The following is a 20,566-nucleotide window of genomic DNA, read 5'->3' as shown; positions in this document are numbered from 1 at the left end:
CAGGTTTTTGTTTGTGCACATATTTTCAACTCTTTTGGGTATGTATCTAGGAGCAGAATTGCTGGGTCATGTGATAATTCTATGTTTAACTTCTTGAAGAACCAATTTTGATTTTGATTTTTAAAATAGGTAATATAGTCACATGGTTCAAAAATCACAATGATATAAAAAGTTGAGTTACCACAATAAAATAAATAAATAAATTTAGAAAAAAATGAAAAAAGAAAATTTTTTTCCTCGCACACAAAAAAGTCTCTGCTGTCTACCTCACTCCGTACCCCCTCAGTGTGGGAAGCTGTCCCCAGCATCCCCCCAACTCGGAACCACCCTAACTCTCCTCAGAAGATCCATTTGGGTTTCTTTTTTATCCTTCTAGACTCTACTTATTCAAATACCAGTAAATGTGACAGTTATTTTTCTTTCTTGCACAAAAAGTGGAATACTGTGTACACTGTACTGCTACTTCCTTCTTTTCTTAACACATCCTCACAAGCTTCCCATAACAGGACTTAGGAAACACCCTAATTTATTTTTTAACAGCTGCATAATATTCCATTTATATTCTAATGCCGCAGTGCTGTCGTTTATTTAAACAGTCTCCTAGGCTGAACACTTGAGTTGTTCCATTCTTTTGCAGTTACAAAAACACATACTAGCAATAAACCATGTAGTATGCCTGGTGCTTTGAATGCTGGATCTGTACTCTTAAGGGCTTAGGTGGAAAGGCATGGTGTTGTGGAAGAGGCTCCTGAAAGGTCTGGTCCTGGAGTTTAATGGGAGGTCAAGATGAGCAGAGGCTGGGACCCTGTTGTCTGTTGTCTGAATTGGAGTCCTGACTCTTCTCCCAGAGTGACCCTGGCCGAGCTGCCTACCCCCTGCCCCTGGGCTCAGTCTCTCATTTGGTAAAATAGGGAAGGAGGTTGGGTTGCTGTGCCTTTCTGGCTCTGATGTGGCCTTTGGGGTGTGGGGACTGTAGGGGAGTGCCATGCAGAAAGGCACTCACACATACCCCCCTCCCTGGCTGGCACAGGTCTTGATTGTCCGCAGTACGACCATCACCCTGACACCCAGCCCAGAGACCGATGTGTCCCTGGTCTACCGTGGCTTCATCCACCCACTGCTGCCGGGAGGGCCAGGTGGGCCTGGGGCCGAGGACGTGGCCGTGTGGGCCCGGGCCCAGCGCCTACATGTCTTGGCTCGGATGGCCCGTGGCCCTGACACGGAGAACATGGTGAGGGTGCCTGAGACATTCAGGGGCTGTTAATGGGAAATATGGGGCTGGGATGTGTCATGCAGGGCAGGACTGAGGAGAAATTAGAGGTCTGGGATGTGGAGGGAGGGCCCTGCTGTTTTCAGTTGTGAAGAGAATTGGGGGGAATTTTGAAGGTGGGGAAGGTCTGAGTTACCAAGTTAAACTCCCCTGAGGAGGAGGTGGGCCACTTTCAGGTTTGGAGGTGCTGGGAGGTTCTTGGGGTCTAAGGAACCCTGAGGCCCTCCTCCTCTGCCCAAGAGCAGGTAGGTCCTGGGTGGGTTTGGGGCTCTTGGAGGTTTCAGGGATTGGAGGAGGGCGTGGAAAGTTCTGAGGCCCCTGTCTGTCCTCACCCCTGCCCCAGGAGGAGGTGGGGCGCTGGGTGGCTCAGCAGGAGAAGGAGACGAGGCGGCTGCAGCGCCCGGGGTCTGCTCGTCTCTTCCCACTGCCTGGCCGGGGCCACAAGTATGCGGTAGAGATCCGGGGCCAGCTCAATGGCTCGGCGGGCCCTGGGCACAGCGAGCTCACCCTGCTGTGGGACCGGACTGGTGTGCCAGGCGGCAGTGTGAGTACCCAGGCCCTGGCCTCTGACCCTACCCCTAGGCCTCAGATCCCCTGGGCTTTCTTAACCCCAGGCCACAAACTCTCACTGCCTTGACCTTGACCTCTTACCCCTTGACTCTTGAACTTTTGGCTTTACCTTGAACCCTCCAGACCCCAACTTCTGACCCCTAGACTCTGACCTGATCTCATATTCTGACCCCTGGCCACATCTCTTACTCCTCCTGCCCTGACTCCGTTGACCTTGACTTCTCCCCTCCACACTTTGACCTCTAATCTCTAGATTCTCCCAAATCCTGATCTTCTTTTGTCTGCTGATGTCCTAAATGCTGACTTTCTATGCACCTGAGCTCTCAGCCTTGTTTGTAAACACTTAAATCTTTAGCTCCAAACTCTGACCCCTATCCCAAACCTTGACTTCTGGCTCTTGACTTAGAGCATGGACCCCTGACCCTCATGTGACCCCTCCCCCAGGAGATCTCCTTCTTCTTCCTGGAGCCCTACCGCTCGTCAGCCTGCGCCTCCTACTCCTCCTGCCTCGGCTGCTTGGCAGACCAGGGCTGTGGCTGGTGCCTGACCAGTGCCACCTGCCACCTGCGCCAGAGTGGGGCCCACTGCGGGGCCGATGGAGCTGGTGGGTCCCTGCTGGTGCTGGTGCCTGCCCTCTGCCCACTGTGTGAGGAGCATCGCGACTGCCATGCCTGCACCCAGGTGCCTGCTGGACCACAGAGGGGAGGTCTTAAGATGGAAGCAGCCAAAGCAGGCGACTGGGGAAGGGGAGGGCCCCCCAGGGCTGGCATGGGTAGCTGAGGAGCCCCCTGGGTGGCAGTGGTGGTGGGAGATGGCTGAGGCCATTGTCCTTGATCTGCAGGTGAGAGCTCAGTGGAGAGCAGAAGAGGGGGCTGGAGAGTGGGCGCCTGGCAGTCAGGACTTTCCCCATTGCAGGGGCCAGAAAACCCAGCTCAGCACCTCTTCACCAGAGGGGCATTTATCCGCTCTGGCACCAGAATCCAAGAATAGGTCTTTAGGCCTGCTGTCCCCAGCCGTTTAAACCACCTGGTCAGGCATCCGCCTACCTCCATTCTGCATCCTCTCTTTCCCTGGAGGTTCATTCCTTGGAGTGGCAAGGGAGCCACAAGGGCTCCATCCGTTTATCCCCCGACTCAGCCACCTGAGTCCCAAGTAGAAAGAGAGCACCTTTCTTCCCCTACTCCACTCTCACCCCCAGTTCACCAGAAGTGCCAGAAGTGCATTTCATCGGCTCTGGTTGGGTCTTGTGCCGACTCCTGGATCAATCAGTGAGGCTTTGGGGAGGGAATGTGGCCCCTGGCCACCTCTGGATCCCAGGGACTTAATCAGCCCCACCTGGACCACACAGAAGGCATGCGACTGCCCAAAATGAGAGTGGGTGCTGAGCTACAGAACCCATGGATGTCGTGAGAGGCAGGCAGCTGGGGAGGGAGGTGGGCTTGGAGGGGTGGTCTTTGGGGCCCGGGCAAGTGAGGGAGGTAGCTGCTTGTTGAGCCGGTGATGGGACTGGGGCTGGAAGCCCAAGGGACAGGGCTGAGGTGGGCTCTTACTCCTCCTCCAACCCACCAGGACCCCTTCTGCGAGTGGCATCAGAGCACCAGCCGCAAAGGGGACGCGGCGTGCAGCCGGCGGGGCCGGGGGCTGGGTGCCCTGAAGAGCCCGGAGGAGTGTCCCCCACTCTGCAGCCAGTGAGCTCCACCTGGTCCAGGGAGCGGGGGTGTGTGAAGTGGGGTGTGGGCCGCGCTGTGGCATGACCCTGTCCCCACTGCCCACCCCCAGGCGCCTGACCTGTGACGACTGCCTGGCCAACTCGAGCCAGTGCGCCTGGTGCCAGTCCACCCACACCTGCTTCCTGTTTGCCGCCTACCTGGCCCGGTACCCACATGGGGGCTGCCGTGGCTGGGACGATAGGTATGGTCCTGTCTGGGTGGCGAGGGGGAACGGCTCTCGGAGGGGAAGGTGGAGACCATAGAGGGCTGTGACACCTCCACACCTGCCGTCCTGCAGTGTGCACTCAGAGCCACGGTGCAGGAGTTGTGACCGCTTCCTGACCTGCCACGAATGTCTGCAGAGCCATGAGTGTGGCTGGTGTGGCAACGAGGACAACCCCACGCTGGGCCGGTGAGGCTGGTTGGGTGGCAGGGCTGTGGGGTATTTGGCCCTCCGCCCGTCCACCCTGATCCTAACAGCTGCTCTGTTTCTCTACCCCTTTTCCTTACCATCGTCTCTTTTTCGCCCCCTTCCCCTTTTCTCTCCATTTCTTTCTCTTCTCCCTTTCTGCTCTTTCCCTTTCTCTGTGACTTGTCTTCTCTCATCTTCCCTGCTGTTTTCTTTTTTCTTGTTTTTCTGTATCTGTTTCTCCTTTTCTCTCTTTGTCACTGTTTCCTTGTCTCTGTCTCTTCTGTCTTGTAAAATCTTTTTTATCTAACTTCTCTGGGTTTTTCTCTGTCTCTCTTCCATTTCTCCTTCTGTCTCTGTGCATATTCATATCTCTGTTTCTCTCTGATTGGCCTCCCCTCTTCCTGTCACTGTTTCCCTGCCTCTGTCTCTTGTTTCTTTATCATCTCACCCATCCCCCCTTCAATCTCCCACCCCAAGGTGCCTCCAGGGGGACTTCTCTGGGCCCCTGGGTGGGGGTAACTGCTCCCTGTGGGTAGGGGAGGGCCTGGGGCTGTCCGTGGCCCTCCCTGCCCGCTGGGCATATGCCCGCTGTCCAGATGTGGATGAGTGTCGCCTGGGCCTGGCGCGGTGCCACCTGCAGGCGACCTGCCTGAACACGCCCCTCAGCTACGAGTGTCACTGCCAGCGGGGCTACCAGGGCGATGGAGTCACACACTGCAGCCGCACGTGAGTGGGTGTGGTCTCCATGGAGATGTGCCCCAGGGCCAGGATGCGTGGAGGTGCCGGGAGGGTGATCACCCTGCTGGGGTGCCTCTTGTGGAACCAGCATCCCCACTGAGGCTGGGGTTTTTACCTGGCAGACTAGGCCCTTAGAGTGACAGGGTCCCCAACGTAACACTAGTTACTGTGGAGACGAGTCACTCATGGACTGCAGGCCATAGTCTTCAGCGTTGCCATGGAAATGGAGGAGGACCAAGTTGAAAGGGGTTTTCACAGAGAACAGATCACCAGTGGTGATACGTGGTTGCTATAGAGACAGTGATTATCATGTGTGTTGGAATTACCTTGGAGACAGGGCCACCCACGGAGTCTAGGACTGGAAACAGGCAGTAGCTTTTGATGATGTTGCCATGGAGATGATGGGGTGGAGTAGGGTGACAGGGATGCCTTGAGGGCTCTGGGCTGGTGCAGCCCTTCCCCCACTCCTGCCATGGTCCCTCAGGTGCCTGGAAGACTGTGGTCATGGTGTGTGCAGTGGCCCCCCCGACTTCACCTGTGTGTGTGATCTGGGCTGGACATCGGACCTGCCCCCTCCCACGCCTGCCCCCGGACCTCCTGCCCCCCGCTGCTCCCGGGACTGTGGCTGCAACTTCCACAGCCACTGCCGCAAGCGGGGGCCCGGCTTCTGCGATGAGTGCCAGGGTGAGCAGCCCTCCTCCTGAACTCCCTGGGACTGGCCTCAAGGGAGCCTCCTTCTCGGGGTTCCAGTTTCCTCTTCTCTGCACGGGCTTCTGTGTCCCCTCACCCAGCTCGGGTCCCCTGCCCCATTGCCTGCTCCTGACCCCAAACAAGTTTAAGTGACACTCGTCTCTTCGGCGGCCTCAGTCCCCCTGTTATTTGCTTATTTTCCCCAACCTGGGCCCTGGTTCGCCTCCTTTGAAGTAGCCAGGTGGCGTCAGGGATCAGTTGGGCCAGTTGGTCGGGCTCCTTCCCGCCCTTTCCCCTGACTCTGTGTCCTGCTGCTGGCGCCTCCACAGACTGGACGTGGGGGGAGCACTGTGAACGGTGCCGGCCCGGCAGCTTCGGCAACGCCACAGGCTCTGGCGGCTGCCGGCCCTGTCAGTGCAACGGGCATGGGGACCCACGCCGAGGCCACTGTGACAACCTCAGCGGGCTCTGCTTCTGCCAGGACCACACTGAGGGTGCCCACTGCCAGCTCTGCTCCCCTGGATACTACGGGGACCCCCGGTGAGCCAGGGGCTAGCCAGGTGGGGCAGGGTGGGGGTGGGGTTAGGAACGTGGCAGGATGGGACAGGACTGGTCTGATGCTGGCTCGCCTCCATCTCTCTAGGGCCGGTGGCTCCTGCTTCCGGGAGTGTGGAGGTCGCGCCCTCCTCACCAACGTGTCCTCGGTGGCACTGGGCTCACGCCGTGTTGGGGGGCTGCTGCCTCCAGGTGGTGGGGCAGCGAGAACGGGGACAGGTCTATCCTATTGTGTGTGGGTTGTCTCAGCCACCGAGGTGCTCCAGCCCTGTGCCCCGGGGACCCTGTGTCCCCCACTCACCCTCACCTTCTCGCCTGACAGCAGCACCCCCTGCACGGTGAGCACCAAGGGCACCAGGGTTCAGGCCCATGCCTCCTCCACTCAGTGTGAATCCCCAGACAAACCCTAACCCCCACGTCTCTGTTTCTTTATCCTTCAGACCCCAAGCTCTGTTCCTCAGACCCCCAGCCCTTTGTCCCTAAGTCCATAGACCCTCCCATTTCCCAGATCACTTCCTATTCCCTGGACTCCAATTCTCCATTCTCTAGTCCAGGTATGGTAATATTTGTACCTTGTGTGCCAACTGATCTATTGGCAGTGGCCGCCGGGAGCTGTGTATTGAGAAAGAAGCTTCTGGCGAGAGTGCCTGATTGTTTAGCCATGTCTGCTATGAACAGAGGAGGGGGAATGGTGGTTCCATGCCACAGTTTGACACTATGCCCGGGAGGTTCAAACAGCCTGTTTCCCAGTCTCAGATTGCCTTCTCCTCTTGAGCTCCTCCTCCTCCCTGACCCCCAGCATCCCTCTGATCCTCAACTCTGCACCCCTCCAGCTGAGCTACGTCCTGGCCTTTGATGGATTCCCGCGCTTCCTGGACACTGGTGTCGTCCAGTCGGATCGTAGCCTCATTGCCGCCTTCTGCGGCCAGCGGCGGGACAGGCCCCTCACTGTGCAGGCCCTATCTGGTATGGAGCTGGGGGAAGTGGGACCTCTGTCCTGGGCTATGTATCTCTTGCCCCTGTACCTTGCTGCCTGAGGTGGGCTCAAGACGCAGTGTGACTCTGCCACTGACTTGCTGGGTGACATAATCCTTGCCACTGTTGGGCCTCAGTTTCTTCAGCTGAAGGGCAAATAGAGAGGATTGCACTGGCTGGGCTGCCTCTCTGGAGAGAAGGGCCAAGTGGGACATGTCTTTGGGGCACACAGAATGTGGCTAGTGTGTGAGGGCCCCTGAGCATCTACTCAGTCTGGTGGTTCTTTTTTATTTTAAAGATTTTATTTTTCCTTTTTCTCCCTAAAGCCCCCTGAGTATATAGTTGCATATTTTTAGTTGTGGGTCCTTCTAGTTGTGGCATGTGGGATGCCGCCTCAGCATGGCTTGATGAGTGGTGCCATGTCCATACCCAGGATCTGAACTGGCAAAACCCTGGGCCACTGAAGTGGAGGGTGCGAACTTAACCACTCGGCCATGGGGCCAGCCCCAGCCTGGCGGTTCTTAACCAGGGGTGATTTTGCCCCTTGGGGCATTTGGCTAAGTCTGGAGACATTTTCACTGTTGTGATTGGGGGTGCTATTGGCATCTCGTGGGTGGAGGCCAGAGATGCTGCTGTGCACTCTATAGTGCAGAGGGCAGTCCCCACCACCAAGAATTACCAGGCCCTGTGGTGTCAACAGTGCTGAGAGGTTGAGAAACCTGGCTTAGCCTGGAGATGTACCAGAAATAATTTGTTGCCCATGGCAGTTGAAGGACCCCAGCTTGGAAATGTTTCTGTTCATATTGTAAATCAGAGTGGCTCCAAGGCCGGGAGAGAGAGGGAGAGGGTGTAGTTGTCGTCAGCCTGCTGGTGATTACATGCAACCGTGGACCCCACAGTGAGCAAATGGAACTGCGGGGCCCTTGATTTCATTTCACTCAGCAAGTGTTTACAGAGCACTTGCAGTGAGCTAGGCCTGAGCTAGACACTGGGGCTGCGGCAGTGAACGAGGGACACCCGTGCTGCCTTTATGGGCTGAGTGTGTATCACGGGGGCGGGGGGGTGTGAAAACCAGCAGCGAACAAAGTATACTCAGAAGAGTGACCCCTTCACTAAGGGACAGAGGAAATGGAAGGGAGTGGGCTCCTGGCCTGGTCTGGGAGTTGGGGAGGGCTTCTTTGCAGAGGTGAAATTGCTCTTGAGGCCTGAAGGGGGCAGTGTGGGCGAGGAAAGGGAGGAACCCATAGTGCTGGCAAGGGAGGGCTGGGAGAGTGGGAGGGGATGGGGTCAGAGGGCCTGCAGGCCCTTTTTTAAAATAAAAAACACTTGGTATGGAAGCATTTTTTACATACCATGTCATTAATTCCTGCCCCTGCCCGCACTAATCTTTCTAAGGAGACTTGGTTTCGTATAAGACGGTAGGGATTTGTGGAGGGTTTGGAGCTTGACAGTGACGGGCTCAGATTCAGGTTTATAAACGATCACTTGGGCTTCTGTGAAGGGTGGCGTGTAGGGAGCCAAGAGGACCAGTGGGGAGATGCGCTGGTGTCCAGGTGAGCTGCTGAGGAGGTGGCAAGCAATGGGTGACTATGAGAGAGATTGAGATGGCTTTAAAAGCAACGGAACTTGATGGGTTGGGTGAGGGAAAGGGTGTGCGGTGGGCAGGAGAATGGTTAATCACAGCAGTGGTTATAAATTACCATGGTACCTTGCTTCCTTGCCCAGTTACACTGGGTTTCCTCAAACCCTGGGGGTGGAGTGGTGTCCTGGAATGTGACCTTGCTACCAGCCTCTGGCCTCTCTCCCCCAACAGGGCTGCTCGTGCTGCACTGGGAGGCTAATGGCTCCTCGTCCTGGGGCTTCAATGCCTCAGTAGGCTCCGCCCGCTGTGGGTCAGGTGGCCCTGGGAGCTGCCCTGTCCCCCAGGAGTGTGTGCCCCAAGACGAGGCCGCAGGTGCTGGACTCTGCCGATGTCCCCAGGGTTGGGCTGGCCCACACTGCCGCATGGCTCTGTGTCCCGAGAACTGCAATGCCCACAGTGGGGCAGGGACTTGTAACCAGGTATAGGTGGGACAGGGCAAGCCAAGTGGGACAGGGATGGTGATCAGGGCTCCCCCTCGAACTTCCTTCTGCTGTCCCCTAGAGCCTGGGCGTGTGCATCTGTGCTGAGGGCTTCGGGGGCCCTGACTGTGCCACAAAGCTGGATGGTGGGCAGCTGGTCTGGGAGACCCTCATGGATAGCCGCCTCTCAGCCGTGAGTTGTGGACGCCACTCCCCAGGGAGGTGCCACACAGCCCATCTCCAGGATCATCCTTTCCTCCTCCACTCCTGGGACCACCTCCTAGACCCTACTCCCAGCCTGACACTTTCTCGTGACCTTAGCCTCACTCCTCACATTTCCACCCCCACCCCTAGGACACTGCTAGCCGCTTCCTGCACCGCCTGGGGCACACCATGGTGGAGGGACCTGATGCCACCTTGTGGATGTTTGGGGGCCTGGGCCTGCCCCAGGGGCTCCTGGGAAACCTGTACAGGTGAGGACTGCCTTGGGGAGAAGGGATACCTGAATGAGAGGTCACCTCAGGGGATGCTGAGATGTCTGTCATGTAAGAGTCCCTTCAGGGGGGTGCAGAAAAACATCTATAGATGAAGGACACCCCAAAGGATGCTGGGACACTTGTCACAGGAGGCTCATCTCAGAGACTGGGATACTTATTTGGGTGGTGCTACCCTGGGGGATGGTAAGATGACTGTCATAGGAGGGTCACCCTAGGGGATGTTGTGGTACTCGTTGGGGAGTCACCCTAGGGGATGCTGGGATGACTGTATAGTGAGGCTGCTTTTTTGCTTCTCTGCCCCAGGTACTCAGTGAGTGAGCGGCGGTGGACACAGATGCTGGCAGGAGCTGAGGACGGGGGCCCAGGCCCCTCACCCCGCTCCTTCCACGCAGCCGCCTACGTGCCTGCTGGCCGTGGTGCCATGTACCTGCTGGGGGGCCTCACAGCTGGGGGCGTCACCCGCGACTTCTGGGTCCTCAACCTCACAACCCTGCAGTGGCGGCAGGAGAAGGTGAGCATCTCCACCCTCCCCCAGCCCCAACAAGCAGGCTCTAGCAAAGAAGGCCACACCAGCTCCTGCCAGCTTCACCCCCAGAGGAAGTAGCTTCCTCTTAGGGCTCCAATGAAAGTCCTGGGATTGAATTTCATTGGCCATCCTGGGTCCCATTGTATTCCTGAGCCAATCCCTGGCTGAGGGGATGTGATGCACTGGTCAGCCAGACTGGGACCCAGCCCACTGTGGAGTGGATACAGTCAGCCCCACGCAGCCAGAGTGAGAACAGAGGAGCAAGGGCTTCCCAGAGGAACACCAGGTTGCACCTACCTGACAAAGTGACACTGAGCAGGCAGAAATAGCAGGAGGTCTGCTGCACACCTGCTGGGACCAGGGCTGGTCAGAAGGCCTGAGGTCTGACCAGCCCCGGGAAGCTCACTACTTCTTTAGTGGTTCACAGGGAGTGTGAGGAGCTCTGAGTCTTGCTTCTACCTACCTTGCTTCTACCCCCGATGACCCCTGACCTCTGGCACCTGCACCCCTGTGACTGCCCTCCATCCCCCAGGTCCCTCAGACCGTGGAGCTGCCAGCAGTTGCTGGTCACACCCTGACTGCCCGCCGAGGCCTGTCTCTGCTCCTGGTGGGCGGTTACTCCCCCGAAAATGGCTTCAATCAGCAGTTGCTTGAGTACCAGCTGGCGACTGGCACCTGGGTATCTGGAGCCCAGAGTGGGACACCCCCCACAGGTGGGGCTGGGACAGGGAGGGCACAGCACCTTTGACCTCCTGGCCATCTAGGGCTTTGTGTAGGCTCTATCCACTCCTGTGCTCTGTGGTCACTGCCCTCTATACCTTGTTATCTCCTGTCTCCCCCCTAACCCCTACCCCAAGATTCTCAGGATGCCATCTCTTGAGAAGTTCAGTTTCTCTCTTTACCACTCCCAGACTCCATGAGAAGCTGCCCACCTCCTGCCCAGTAGTGCTGGGTCACCGTCTCCCTCCCCCCAGGTCCCACATCACTGCCCCTCAGGTACTCTTTCTCTACCTCTCATTCTGCATTCTTTGATCCCTGTCCCCCAGGACATCCTGGTCACCCTGTCTCCCTCTCTTCTTCTTTCCCAGAGTCTCTAAAGGTTGTCCTTTAGAACCGAAGGAAAGGGAGGGGTTGAGAAGGGCTCCTCGGTCTCTGACCTCAGGGCTGGTAGGGTGGTGTTATGGTCACCAGAAGGGGAGCCTGGAAGGTGGGGGGCATTCTTGGTCATCAGCCCTTCCCCCAGTCTCTGTGCTCACTCGTCCCCCCAGGTCTCTATGGTCATTCTGCGGTGTACCACGAGGCCACCGACTCCCTCTACGTGTTTGGGGGTTTCCGTTTCCATGTGGAGCTGGCAGCCCCATCCCCTGAGCTCTACTCCCTGCACTGTCCTGACCGCACCTGGAGCCTGCTGGCCCCTTCGCAGGGGGCAAAGGTCAGGAAAAGAGGTGCAGATATATGGATCTTAGTGGCAGAAGGGAGGACCCCTTTCCCAGTGTCCCAGGGCCTGGCTCGACCCTGGATTCCCACTCCCTTTCCAGTCCCCTAAACTGAATTGTGGCACCCCAAGGCCCCCCTTTCTGCATCTGTGACTTGGAGGAAGAAATCCTAGACCAGAAGGTCGGAGGCCTGGGTTCTCCTCCAGCTTTGCCCTGCTCTTGGTGTGGCCCTGGCAGGTGCCTCCCCTTCCTGGCCTCCCATCTATAAAATGTAGGACTGAGGCTGCTTGTACTTCCTGCCTTCAAGGCCAAAGGAGCCAGTGGGTGGGAGAACGTGAAACCCCAGATGTGCTGGTTAGAGACAATTGTGTTTTCCATCCGCAAACATATTTCCAAGCCCTTCTTGGGGCTGGACTGCAAGGGAGGCAGAAGTAAGAGACACAAGTCTCACCCCAGTACACCCCAAGCCCAGCTGGCAAGGTCACACAGGAAACATGGGGTTCATCTCAAGCAGTCCAGGCCAGGTTTTTGGGGAACAGCACAGGACATGATGGTTCTGGGAGTTTGGGGAAAGGAGGTGGCTCTGGGGCTGCTCTGAGGAATGAGGGAGGTTTCCTAGAGGAAGGTGGTGAGGTTTGAGGAAGGTTAGGATTGGGTGGGCTGGTGAGGGCTGGGGTGTGGGGAGATTCGGGGTGGTGGGTGGGCTTAGAGGGAGCATTGTGAGCAGAGGACTGTGGGCTCTGACAGGCCATCCTGCCGCCTCTCTTCCCACCAGCCCCGCCCCCGACTTTTCCACGCCTCAGCCCTGCTAGGTGACACCATGGTGGTCCTTGGGGGGCGCTCGGACCCCGACGAGTTCAGCAGCGATGTTCTGCTCTACCAGGTCAACTGCAACGCCTGGCTCCTGCCCGACCTCACCCGTAAGTCCGTCACTTTCCCTGGGGGCCTGTCCTGGACCTCCACTCATTAGGAGTCACTCAGGCCCCTTCAGGCCCACCAGCAAAGCTGCTGTTCCCTCCATGTTATCTAAACACTGACAGAGATGCCCTCCTTCGTTTTTCTTTTTGTTAAAAAAGTTTATTAAGAAATTGTTTGAAACATCTGATTATAAAAATAATGACATTAATTGTATGTAAGTTGTGAAATAGGAAGAAACAAAATCCTGCATAACCTTACTCTCTAGAGACAAGGACTACTATATGTGAGGATGTTTCCTTCCAGGATCTGAGTTCATAGGTTAGAAAGGGGCTTTGTCTTGCCTTTTTGTTTCCCTTCCCGTTGTGACTGACTGTGCGTGTGTTTCTGGGCCTGTCTCCTTTTCTTTTTGCCTCTCTCTCTGAACCTCTGTCTCTGATTCTTTTTTTCTCGTAATCTATCTTTTCCACTACTCTGTGACTCTTCTTTTTTTTTGAGGATTTTAAAAAATTAAGGTGAAATTCACATCACAAAATTAACAATTGTAAAATTAACGATAGGTGGCATGTAGTACTTTTAGAATCTTGTGCATCCACCACCTCTATTTGGTTCTAAAACATTTCTCTCCAGTGTTATTTCACTCTTTCTGTTCCCTTTTTTCCTGTTTGTGTGTCTCTCTCCTTCTCTTTTGTCTTGCCATCTGCATCTGATTGTCTTGTCTGGCCCCATCTCTCTTCTCTGTGTCTTGCTGTGTCTGTCTCTGCTGTCATTAGACTGTGTCCCTGTTCAGTGTCCCTTTCTGACTGGCATCTTTCTGTGGGTCTCTTCCCTGAGTCTCCTGCTTTCTTGTGTACCCTCACTCTGTCACTCTGCTTCTCTGTCTCTAAACGTTCTGTCTTTCCCCAGGCCCAGCCTCTGTGGGGCCTCCGATGGAGGAGTCTGTGGCCCACGCTGTGGCGGCAGTGGGGGGCCGCCTGTATATCTCAGGGGGCTTCGGAGGAGTGGCCCTGGGCCGCCTGCTGGCTTTGACCCTGCCCCCTGACCCCTGCCGCCTGCTGCCCTCACCCGAAGCTTGTAACCAGTCTGGGGCCTGCACGTGGTGCCACAGGGCCTGCTTGTCCGGGGACCAAGCCCATAGGTAACCATGGCAACTGGCAGCCCATGGGCACATGGTGCTGGTGCCCTCCAAAGGGAGTTCTGTGCTAGGTCAGGCTTGGGGGAGGCTTCAGGAGGGTACCATCTGGTTGGGGTATCAGTTCACATGGGAAAATGGGTGGTTCATCACAGGCAGGGCGGGGTGGGGGACCCCAGAGTTGGAAGCCCTGCTTGTGGGCTTGGGCGTCATCCAAGAATGCTTCCTAGAGGAGCTGGGCTGAAAGGGCCCTAACAGAGCAGTAGAGTTTACACCAGCGAAAGTTCAGAAGTGGGGCTGCACCTGGCATATTTTGAGAGACCATCTGCATCTGTGTTGGGGAAAATGAGACTGGAAAGGTGAGTGAGGTCAGCTCAGAAAGGACTTTCAGTGCCCAGCCAAGGCTGTGGGCTACGTCCAGATCCACAGACGTCTCGTCTGTAGTTCGGGAATCCAGACATCTCAGGAAGCTGGAAGTGCTGTCCTGGGTTTAGCACAAACTCATTTGGCTGCATAGTCATTCTGAGCAGTATGAGGCTGCTAATTGGCTTTATTTGTCCCATTAAATGTGTCACTGTGTTTACTGCAGAAATATTAAAGGGTTTGATTTATGGGGTGCTCCCCAGAATCCACTAGGAAAGTTATCTAACTGTGGGACAGCCTACTGCTTTTCTAAAATATGGAAAGTTCTGAAACACCTGGGCCTTCAGGGATTTTGGGTGAAGGATTATGGACCTCCACTGTGGGTGATGGGGAGCCATGGAAGGTTTGAGCAGGAGAGGGCAGGGGCAGGCCTGGGCAGAAAGACCCTGGGGTTGTTTTGAAGGAGGGAGTGGTGAGCGGAGGTTATAGGTGGAGACTGGAGAGGAGGCTGGGGTGACAGGAAGCGGCCTGAACTGGGCAAGGGACAGCAGGGGTGGAGAGGAGGGGACAGTCAGAGAGAAATTCAGGAGGCAGAAGGCCTCAGTGGCTGGAGGGGCAGGAGAACGTGGAGTATTGTCCAGTGTCTCTGGCCCGAGTGACATGCGGACGTGGGACCATTACCAGGTAGGGTGGGGGAAGGAGCAGGTTTGGAAGGCCCGTGCTGAGTCCAGTTTGGGATACACGTTGGGGCCTGCAGGACGATGTCCAGGAGGCACCAGGAAGAGGTGAAGGTGGGAAGAGGAAGGATGGGGCCTGGCTGGGTGTGATGAGCCTGGCCTCATGCCTTCCCAGGCTGGGCTGTGGGGACCCCCCATGCTCCCCAATGCCTCGCTCCCCTGAGGAATGTCGACGTCTCCGGACCTGCAGTGAATGCCTGGCCCGCCATCCCCGGACCCTTCAGCCTGGAGATGGAGAGGTGAGTGGTGTGGGGCTGGGAGGGAGGAGTGTCTCAGGAGCCACCAGGCTCTTCAGCTGGACTTGGATGGGAGGAGCTGGGTCAGGAGGGGTGCTGGGGGCCTTGAGGACCCCACTAAGCCCGTATTGCCTGCCAGGCATCTGCCCCCCGCTGTAAGTGGTGTACCAACTGCCCTGAGGGCGCCTGCATCGGACGCAATGGGTCCTGCACCTCAGAGAATGACTGTCGGATCAACCAGAGAGAAGTCTTCTGGGCAGGGAACTGCTCGGAGGCCGCGTGCGGGGCCGCAGACTGTGAGCAGTGCACCAGGGAGGGCAAGTGCATGTGGACACGGCAGTTCAAGAGGACAGGTGAGTGCTAAGGCTTTGTCTCTGAGAGGAGCATTTAGGGGCCTGGACTCCTGGGTGAAAGGGAGGAGGGGCTGGGGGCCTGGATTAGATTGGGTTCTAATCCCTGTGCCCACCACCCCAGGGGAGACCCGCCGCATCCTCTCAGTGCAGCCTACCTATGACTGGACATGCTTCAGCCACTCTCTGTTGAATGTGTCCCCAATGCCGGTGGAATCATCGCCCCCACTGCCCTGCCCCACCCCCTGTCACCTCCTGCCCAACTGCACCTCCTGCCTGGACTCCAAGGGTGCAGACGGGGGCTGGCAGCACTGTGTGTGGAGCAGCAGCCTCCAACAGGTACTGCACCTGGCCAGGTGTCCAGGTGCTCCTCTTCTCTGCCCTGGCACCACCCTTTCTCTGCTACCTCCTCCTCTGTCCTACTTCCTCCCATATTTCCCTAAGTTTGGTCCCAGCCTCACGCTTTCTTTTCTTCCACTTTCTCTTTTCTTCTCCTGACATCTCTTTCTTCCCTCCTTGCCTCATGGGTCTCCCTGTCGTGTCTTCTCACCACATTCCTGTGCCACCTTCTGGACTCCCCAGCCCCTGTGTCTCTCCAGCTCTTGTTCAAGTTCTCCCTGTGCCATCCTTCCCATGACTCATACCATCTCCCCTCTTCCCCCCAAACCTTTCCGTTTCCCTCCTCCATCTCTTTATCTCTCTGCTTTTGGAACTCTTAGTTGTAAGAAACAGAAAGCCACAAGAGCTGGTTTTGTTATAAGGAACTGGGGGTATTTGATGGAATCTTAGGACATGAAGTACTCCTTTTCTGTCCTCGGGCCATATAGCCTCTCATCTCAGCTGTTCTCTGCATGTCTCCATCCTCCAGTTTCTCTCGACTTGATCTGAACGTACACAGACTCAAATGGGAGCCCTGAGTCTATGACCCTCAGTCTGTGTGACTTTCTAATTCTAGAGACCATGCTTGGTCCAGTGAGATGTGGCCAGGGATGGGTAGGAGCACATGGTTCAAATGTGGCAGTTCAGACCCACCCCTCATCCATGGCTGTGGACTGGAGATGGTTCTTGAAGGCGGGCATTGTCTGGGGCAGCACTGTATGTGCCAATGACAGTCTGCCCCTTGGCTACCCAGCACTTGCTCTCTCATAAAGTCCATTCCCCAAAGATGCCTCTGCCCAGCATGATTTAGCTGTCCCAAGGGCAGACACAAGGCATTCACTCCCCACCCCATCCTAGTGGGAGACAAGCAAGATTCACCTCCTGCTGTCACACCCAAAAGCAATATCAGTGGGCAGAGTTCCGAGTCTCTGATTTCCACTGATGTCCACTCCTCATTCATCTTTATTGTGCAAGACCCAGTCAAGGTGTGACTACTCACCGTCTCACAACCCATGAGCCTCTGTGAGTCTTTGGTAAAATAGGAGTGATATCACAGACCATCTGGGGTGTTTTCCAACACCAACAACCAATTCTCCAGACACCAAGTGGGTGTCCAACAATTCACTTCACTTCTGACACAATCTACCCGCAGTTAGCCTCAGATCCCACAAGGCAAAGGGCTCAGTCTCACAAGACTGCCGCCACTTCAGACGCCAGTCACCAATCCAGGCCACCTGCACTTCTGATGACCAGCTGTAAATCACAGGTTCCCACCACCCCCTCTGCAGGTTTGATAATTTGCTAGAACTGCTCGCAGGACTCGGAGGAACATTTGCTTACCAATACTGGTTTATTATAAAGGATGCAACTCAGGAAGAGCCAAATGACAGAAACAAATAGGGCAAGGTGTGGGGGTTGTGGAACTTCCACGCCCTCTTCTGGGTGTGCCATCTTCCCAGTGGATGTGTTCACCAACTCTGAATCTTGTTGTTCCAGAGTTTTTATAGGGCTCAGTCTCCAACTCCACCTCCAGGTCTGTGGGTGGGGCTGAAAGTCCCAACCCTCTAAATCACTTGTCTTTCTGGTGACCCCTCTCGAGGCACTCATTAGCATAAACTCAGGTGTGAAAGGGGTTCCTTATGAGTAACCAACGGCATTCCTAACACTCAGGAAATCCCAAGTGTTTTAGTAGCTCTATGCCAGGAGCTGGGGACAAACACCAAATATATTCCCATGGTGTACCACACCGTGCCATAGGCAGCTTGTACGAATTAAATGGGAGAACATATTTAGAGCATCGAGCAGTGCCCGTACTTCAGTGAAAACTTAGTAATGCCCGAGGTTCTGCCCACAGGGAGGATTCCCAATCTCCACAGTCTCGGACACACCTAGAGGCTCCGTACTGGGTAGGGGGTATCCCCCTGCGGCGTTGGTCTCTAAAAAACAAAGGCCTCTCGTCTCCAAGGCTGGGGTCCTTCTGGTGATCCAGGTTCTTCCCAAATATTGCTGAGATTTCCATTATTTGTCTTTGTTGGGCCTCCAGGAACCAGAAGGCAACCCCAGAGAGCCTGTTGTCATGCGCTGCTCCCCCAGCCCCTCTCTGCCTGCCAGGCTCGCAGGGTAGCTCAGGAGGTGAGGGAGCAACCAGGTGGGAGGCAGGAGGAAGTGGTGGGGTCGGTCAACTGGAGAGCATGGAGTCAAGGCTGCATGTGAATGTGACTTCTGCTGGATTTTCTGATTTCTATGAAATCTCCTAGTTAAAGTGTCAGCTCAAGTTTTTTAAAACCCCTACCATGCAGATCAGGTATAACAGATATGCAGGCCAACCTGTTATGATTTGGCCGAAGGGCAGCCATATTTTAACCATCCTGCTTGTTCTTTTGAATGACTGGCTTCGAAGCCTGGGGCAGGCAACCAAGTGTTCTCTTCCTGGCCGACTTCCTTCCTCCTTCCCCTTCTCCCTGCACCACATTCTGCACTGAACGCCTTGCTTGTGCTGGGCACTCTGCCAGGCGGTGGGCATATGGCAACAGATGAGCTGAGGTCCTGCTCTCAGAACTTAGGTTCCTGCATCTCCTCCAGGAATACAGGAAATGCAGTTTGCAGTGTTGGGCAGCATCACATTTGGCCACTAGGGAGGTCACGGCACAAAGCGCTGTGCAGACTGGAGACTCGGGCATCTCTCCACCCGTCCCCGATTGCCCTGCTGTCTGCCAATGGGTGCACTAAATTTAGATCTGGGAGCCAGCCTGGCAGAGAATTTGGCTCTGACGGTTCAGCTCGGCTCAGCTCATCCCTGGCCCTAACCCTCAGTGGGCTCTGAGCTCCGGCCACAGCAGTCAGGGTTTCTATTTCAGAATTGCGTGGGGGCCTTGCTGAGTGCTTTCAGACAGCCAGCCTAGACCCGTCTCTTTCCTCTTATTCTTTGCTTAAGGTCTGAGCCGTAAATAAAATGCTCTCTTACACTGAGGTGAGGTCCCAGAGTCTGAGCCTCGTTGTGTACCTCATCTGGGTCCCACGACGTGATAAGTGATGGCGTGTGAGCTGCTGTGCAGCCCCGACCACAGTCTCCTCAGCTTCCCAGCCTGGGGTGAGAGGATCCTGTTGCCCCAGCAGCCAGGTCTACATTTTTTCTAAGCGACTTAGTGGCTTGCAACCCCCCTCCTGAGACTAGGGATCATTACCTTCCTTTGATTGTAAGAAACAGCTGTGTGCTAAGTGAGGTGGGTGAAGGGGACTCATGGCACCAATGCAGAAGAACCTCTGGACCCCAGGGTGGAAAATGCAGTCAGGCCTTACCGGGGACTGGAAATGGGGCCTGGAAAGCTGCCTCTGCCTGAGTGTGTGGTTCTCATGTCTGCTTCCTTCTGCATCTGCTTGTTTCCTGCCTCTCTCTGTTCTCTTCCTTTGCTGTTGTTTGCTCTTCCAAATGGCCCTGCCAGCCCTAGTCTACACAATCTTCTAGTTTCAAGGACATCTCCAGCTGCCTGACTTCCAGTCTGGACTTTTAGTTGCAAATGCCTGAGAGAGAGAGAATGTGATGACCCCATCTAATGTCTACTTTGATCCACTCGGCTGTGGCCAGGGAGGGGTGAGACCTCTGAGAAGAAGAAGCAGTCCAGGAAGATAGCCAGGATGTGTTCGTTTGACTCTCTTTCTCTGCTGTTTCCCCTTCCCTGTACAGTGTCTGAGCCCCTCCTACCTGCCCCTGCGGTGTATGGCTGGAGGCTGCGGGCGGCTGCTCCGGGGACCCGAGAGCTGCTCCCTGGGCTGTGCGCAGGCGTCTCAGTGTGCCCTGTGCCTGCGGCGTCCCCACTGTGGCTGGTGTGCCTGGGGGGGCCAGGATGGGGGCGGCAGCTGCCTGGAGGGTGGACTCAGCGGCCCCCGTGAGGGTGAGATGGTGTTGGGTGTCGGGTGAGAGGGGCTGGCCCTTGCCTGGGGTCTGGTGCAGAGAACATGGGGCTATCTCAGAGGTGGGGCTCAGGAGAAGTAGGAGCCAGGGCCTGGGTGGCTAGGTGGGCGGTGCAGAGGACCCCAGGTGAGGCCATGTATCCCCATACCAGGGCTGACCTGTGGGCGACCTGGGACCTCCTGGGCCTTCCTCTCCTGCCCCCCTGAGGACGAGTGTGCCAATGGGCACCATGACTGCAACGAGACGCAGAACTGCCACGACCGGCCCCACGGTTACGAGTGCAGCTGCAAGACGGGCTATACCATGGACAAGTGAGGCTACTGTCAGACCAGGGCTGGGGACCCAAGGTGGGGCGGGCTGGGCAGAGTAGGGGAATTTGTCGGGAGCAGTAGAGGATGAGCCACAGGCCAAAGGACCACAGCAGGATGGAAGAAAACAGTGCAAGGAGTGGAGGTGGTGGGACTGACCCAAGAGGGTGTGAGGGTAGGGGGCTGGGTTATGGAGGGGCAAGGTTGGTGAGTTTAATAGGGTACCTGGCAAGAGGAGGTGTCGCAGGCTAGCTCCTGAGGAAGGCAGTGGGCTGGTCCCTGGAGGGAGAGTGACAGAACAGACCAGGGATGCAGAACAGTTGAGCAGATGGTGGGATGGTGAGTGGCGACCTGTCGTTGGGAGGGGGCGGCTGCAGCCCTGCTCTGACTCCTGCCCACCCCTGCAGTGTGACGGGGCTGTGCCGCCCCGTGTGTGCCCAGGGCTGTGTGAATGGCTCATGCGTGGAGCCTGACCACTGCCGCTGCCACTTCGGCTTTGTTGGCCGCAACTGCTCCACAGAGTGTCGCTGCAATCGCCACAGCGAGTGTGCCGGCGTGGGGGCCCGTGACCACTGCCTGCTCTGCCGCAACCACACCAAGGTGGGCCACGCGGGACCTTAGACCCGACCCCAGGACCTGGCTCTTCCTTGCCTTCAGCCCATGCTCAGGCCTCTTGAGCCTTGTCCCAAGCCCTGATAAGCCAGGCTCAGGGAGGAGGTGGCATAGCCCTATCTGGGGAGGTGTGAGAAGACTTTGGGGTTTGTATCACAGAGGGGCTGCCCTGGAATAGTGGCC

At 56.4% G+C, this 20,566-nt stretch overlaps 1 protein-coding gene across 2 annotated transcripts in view; it reads left to right on the top strand.

The window, feature by feature from the left end:
• MEGF8 (multiple EGF like domains 8) overlaps window positions 1–20,566 on the top strand; it is a 39,972-nt gene that overhangs the window by 13,051 nt on the left and 6,355 nt on the right. For both annotated transcript variants that reach the window (XM_070557886.1, XM_008532027.2), the window contains exons 13-37: window positions 1,031–1,231; window positions 1,614–1,814; window positions 2,285–2,521; window positions 3,410–3,528; window positions 3,620–3,751; window positions 3,848–3,961; window positions 4,439–4,687; window positions 5,184–5,383; window positions 5,719–5,929; window positions 6,033–6,282; window positions 6,778–6,910; window positions 8,733–8,980; window positions 9,063–9,173; window positions 9,335–9,453; window positions 9,781–9,988; window positions 10,536–10,716; window positions 11,272–11,435; window positions 12,215–12,359; window positions 13,261–13,492; window positions 14,702–14,825; window positions 14,962–15,175; window positions 15,297–15,511; window positions 19,236–19,443; window positions 19,615–19,774; window positions 20,179–20,371. In XM_070557886.1, coding sequence (XP_070413987.1) covers window positions 1,031–1,231; window positions 1,614–1,814; window positions 2,285–2,521; window positions 3,410–3,528; window positions 3,620–3,751; window positions 3,848–3,961; window positions 4,439–4,687; window positions 5,184–5,383; window positions 5,719–5,929; window positions 6,033–6,282; window positions 6,778–6,910; window positions 8,733–8,980; window positions 9,063–9,173; window positions 9,335–9,453; window positions 9,781–9,988; window positions 10,536–10,716; window positions 11,272–11,435; window positions 12,215–12,359; window positions 13,261–13,492; window positions 14,702–14,825; window positions 14,962–15,175; window positions 15,297–15,511; window positions 19,236–19,443; window positions 19,615–19,774; window positions 20,179–20,371 — 4,569 coding nt within the window. The remainder of the gene's footprint in view (window positions 1–1,030; window positions 1,232–1,613; window positions 1,815–2,284; window positions 2,522–3,409; window positions 3,529–3,619; window positions 3,752–3,847; window positions 3,962–4,438; window positions 4,688–5,183; window positions 5,384–5,718; window positions 5,930–6,032; window positions 6,283–6,777; window positions 6,911–8,732; window positions 8,981–9,062; window positions 9,174–9,334; window positions 9,454–9,780; window positions 9,989–10,535; window positions 10,717–11,271; window positions 11,436–12,214; window positions 12,360–13,260; window positions 13,493–14,701; window positions 14,826–14,961; window positions 15,176–15,296; window positions 15,512–19,235; window positions 19,444–19,614; window positions 19,775–20,178; window positions 20,372–20,566) is intronic.

The sequence above is a fragment of the Equus przewalskii genome, chromosome 9 (assembly GCF_037783145.1).
Source record: "Equus przewalskii isolate Varuska chromosome 9, EquPr2, whole genome shotgun sequence".
Classification (NCBI taxonomy): Eukaryota; Metazoa; Chordata; class Mammalia; order Perissodactyla; family Equidae; genus Equus; species Equus przewalskii.
This window is presented reverse-complemented; position numbering and strand designations above follow the sequence as displayed.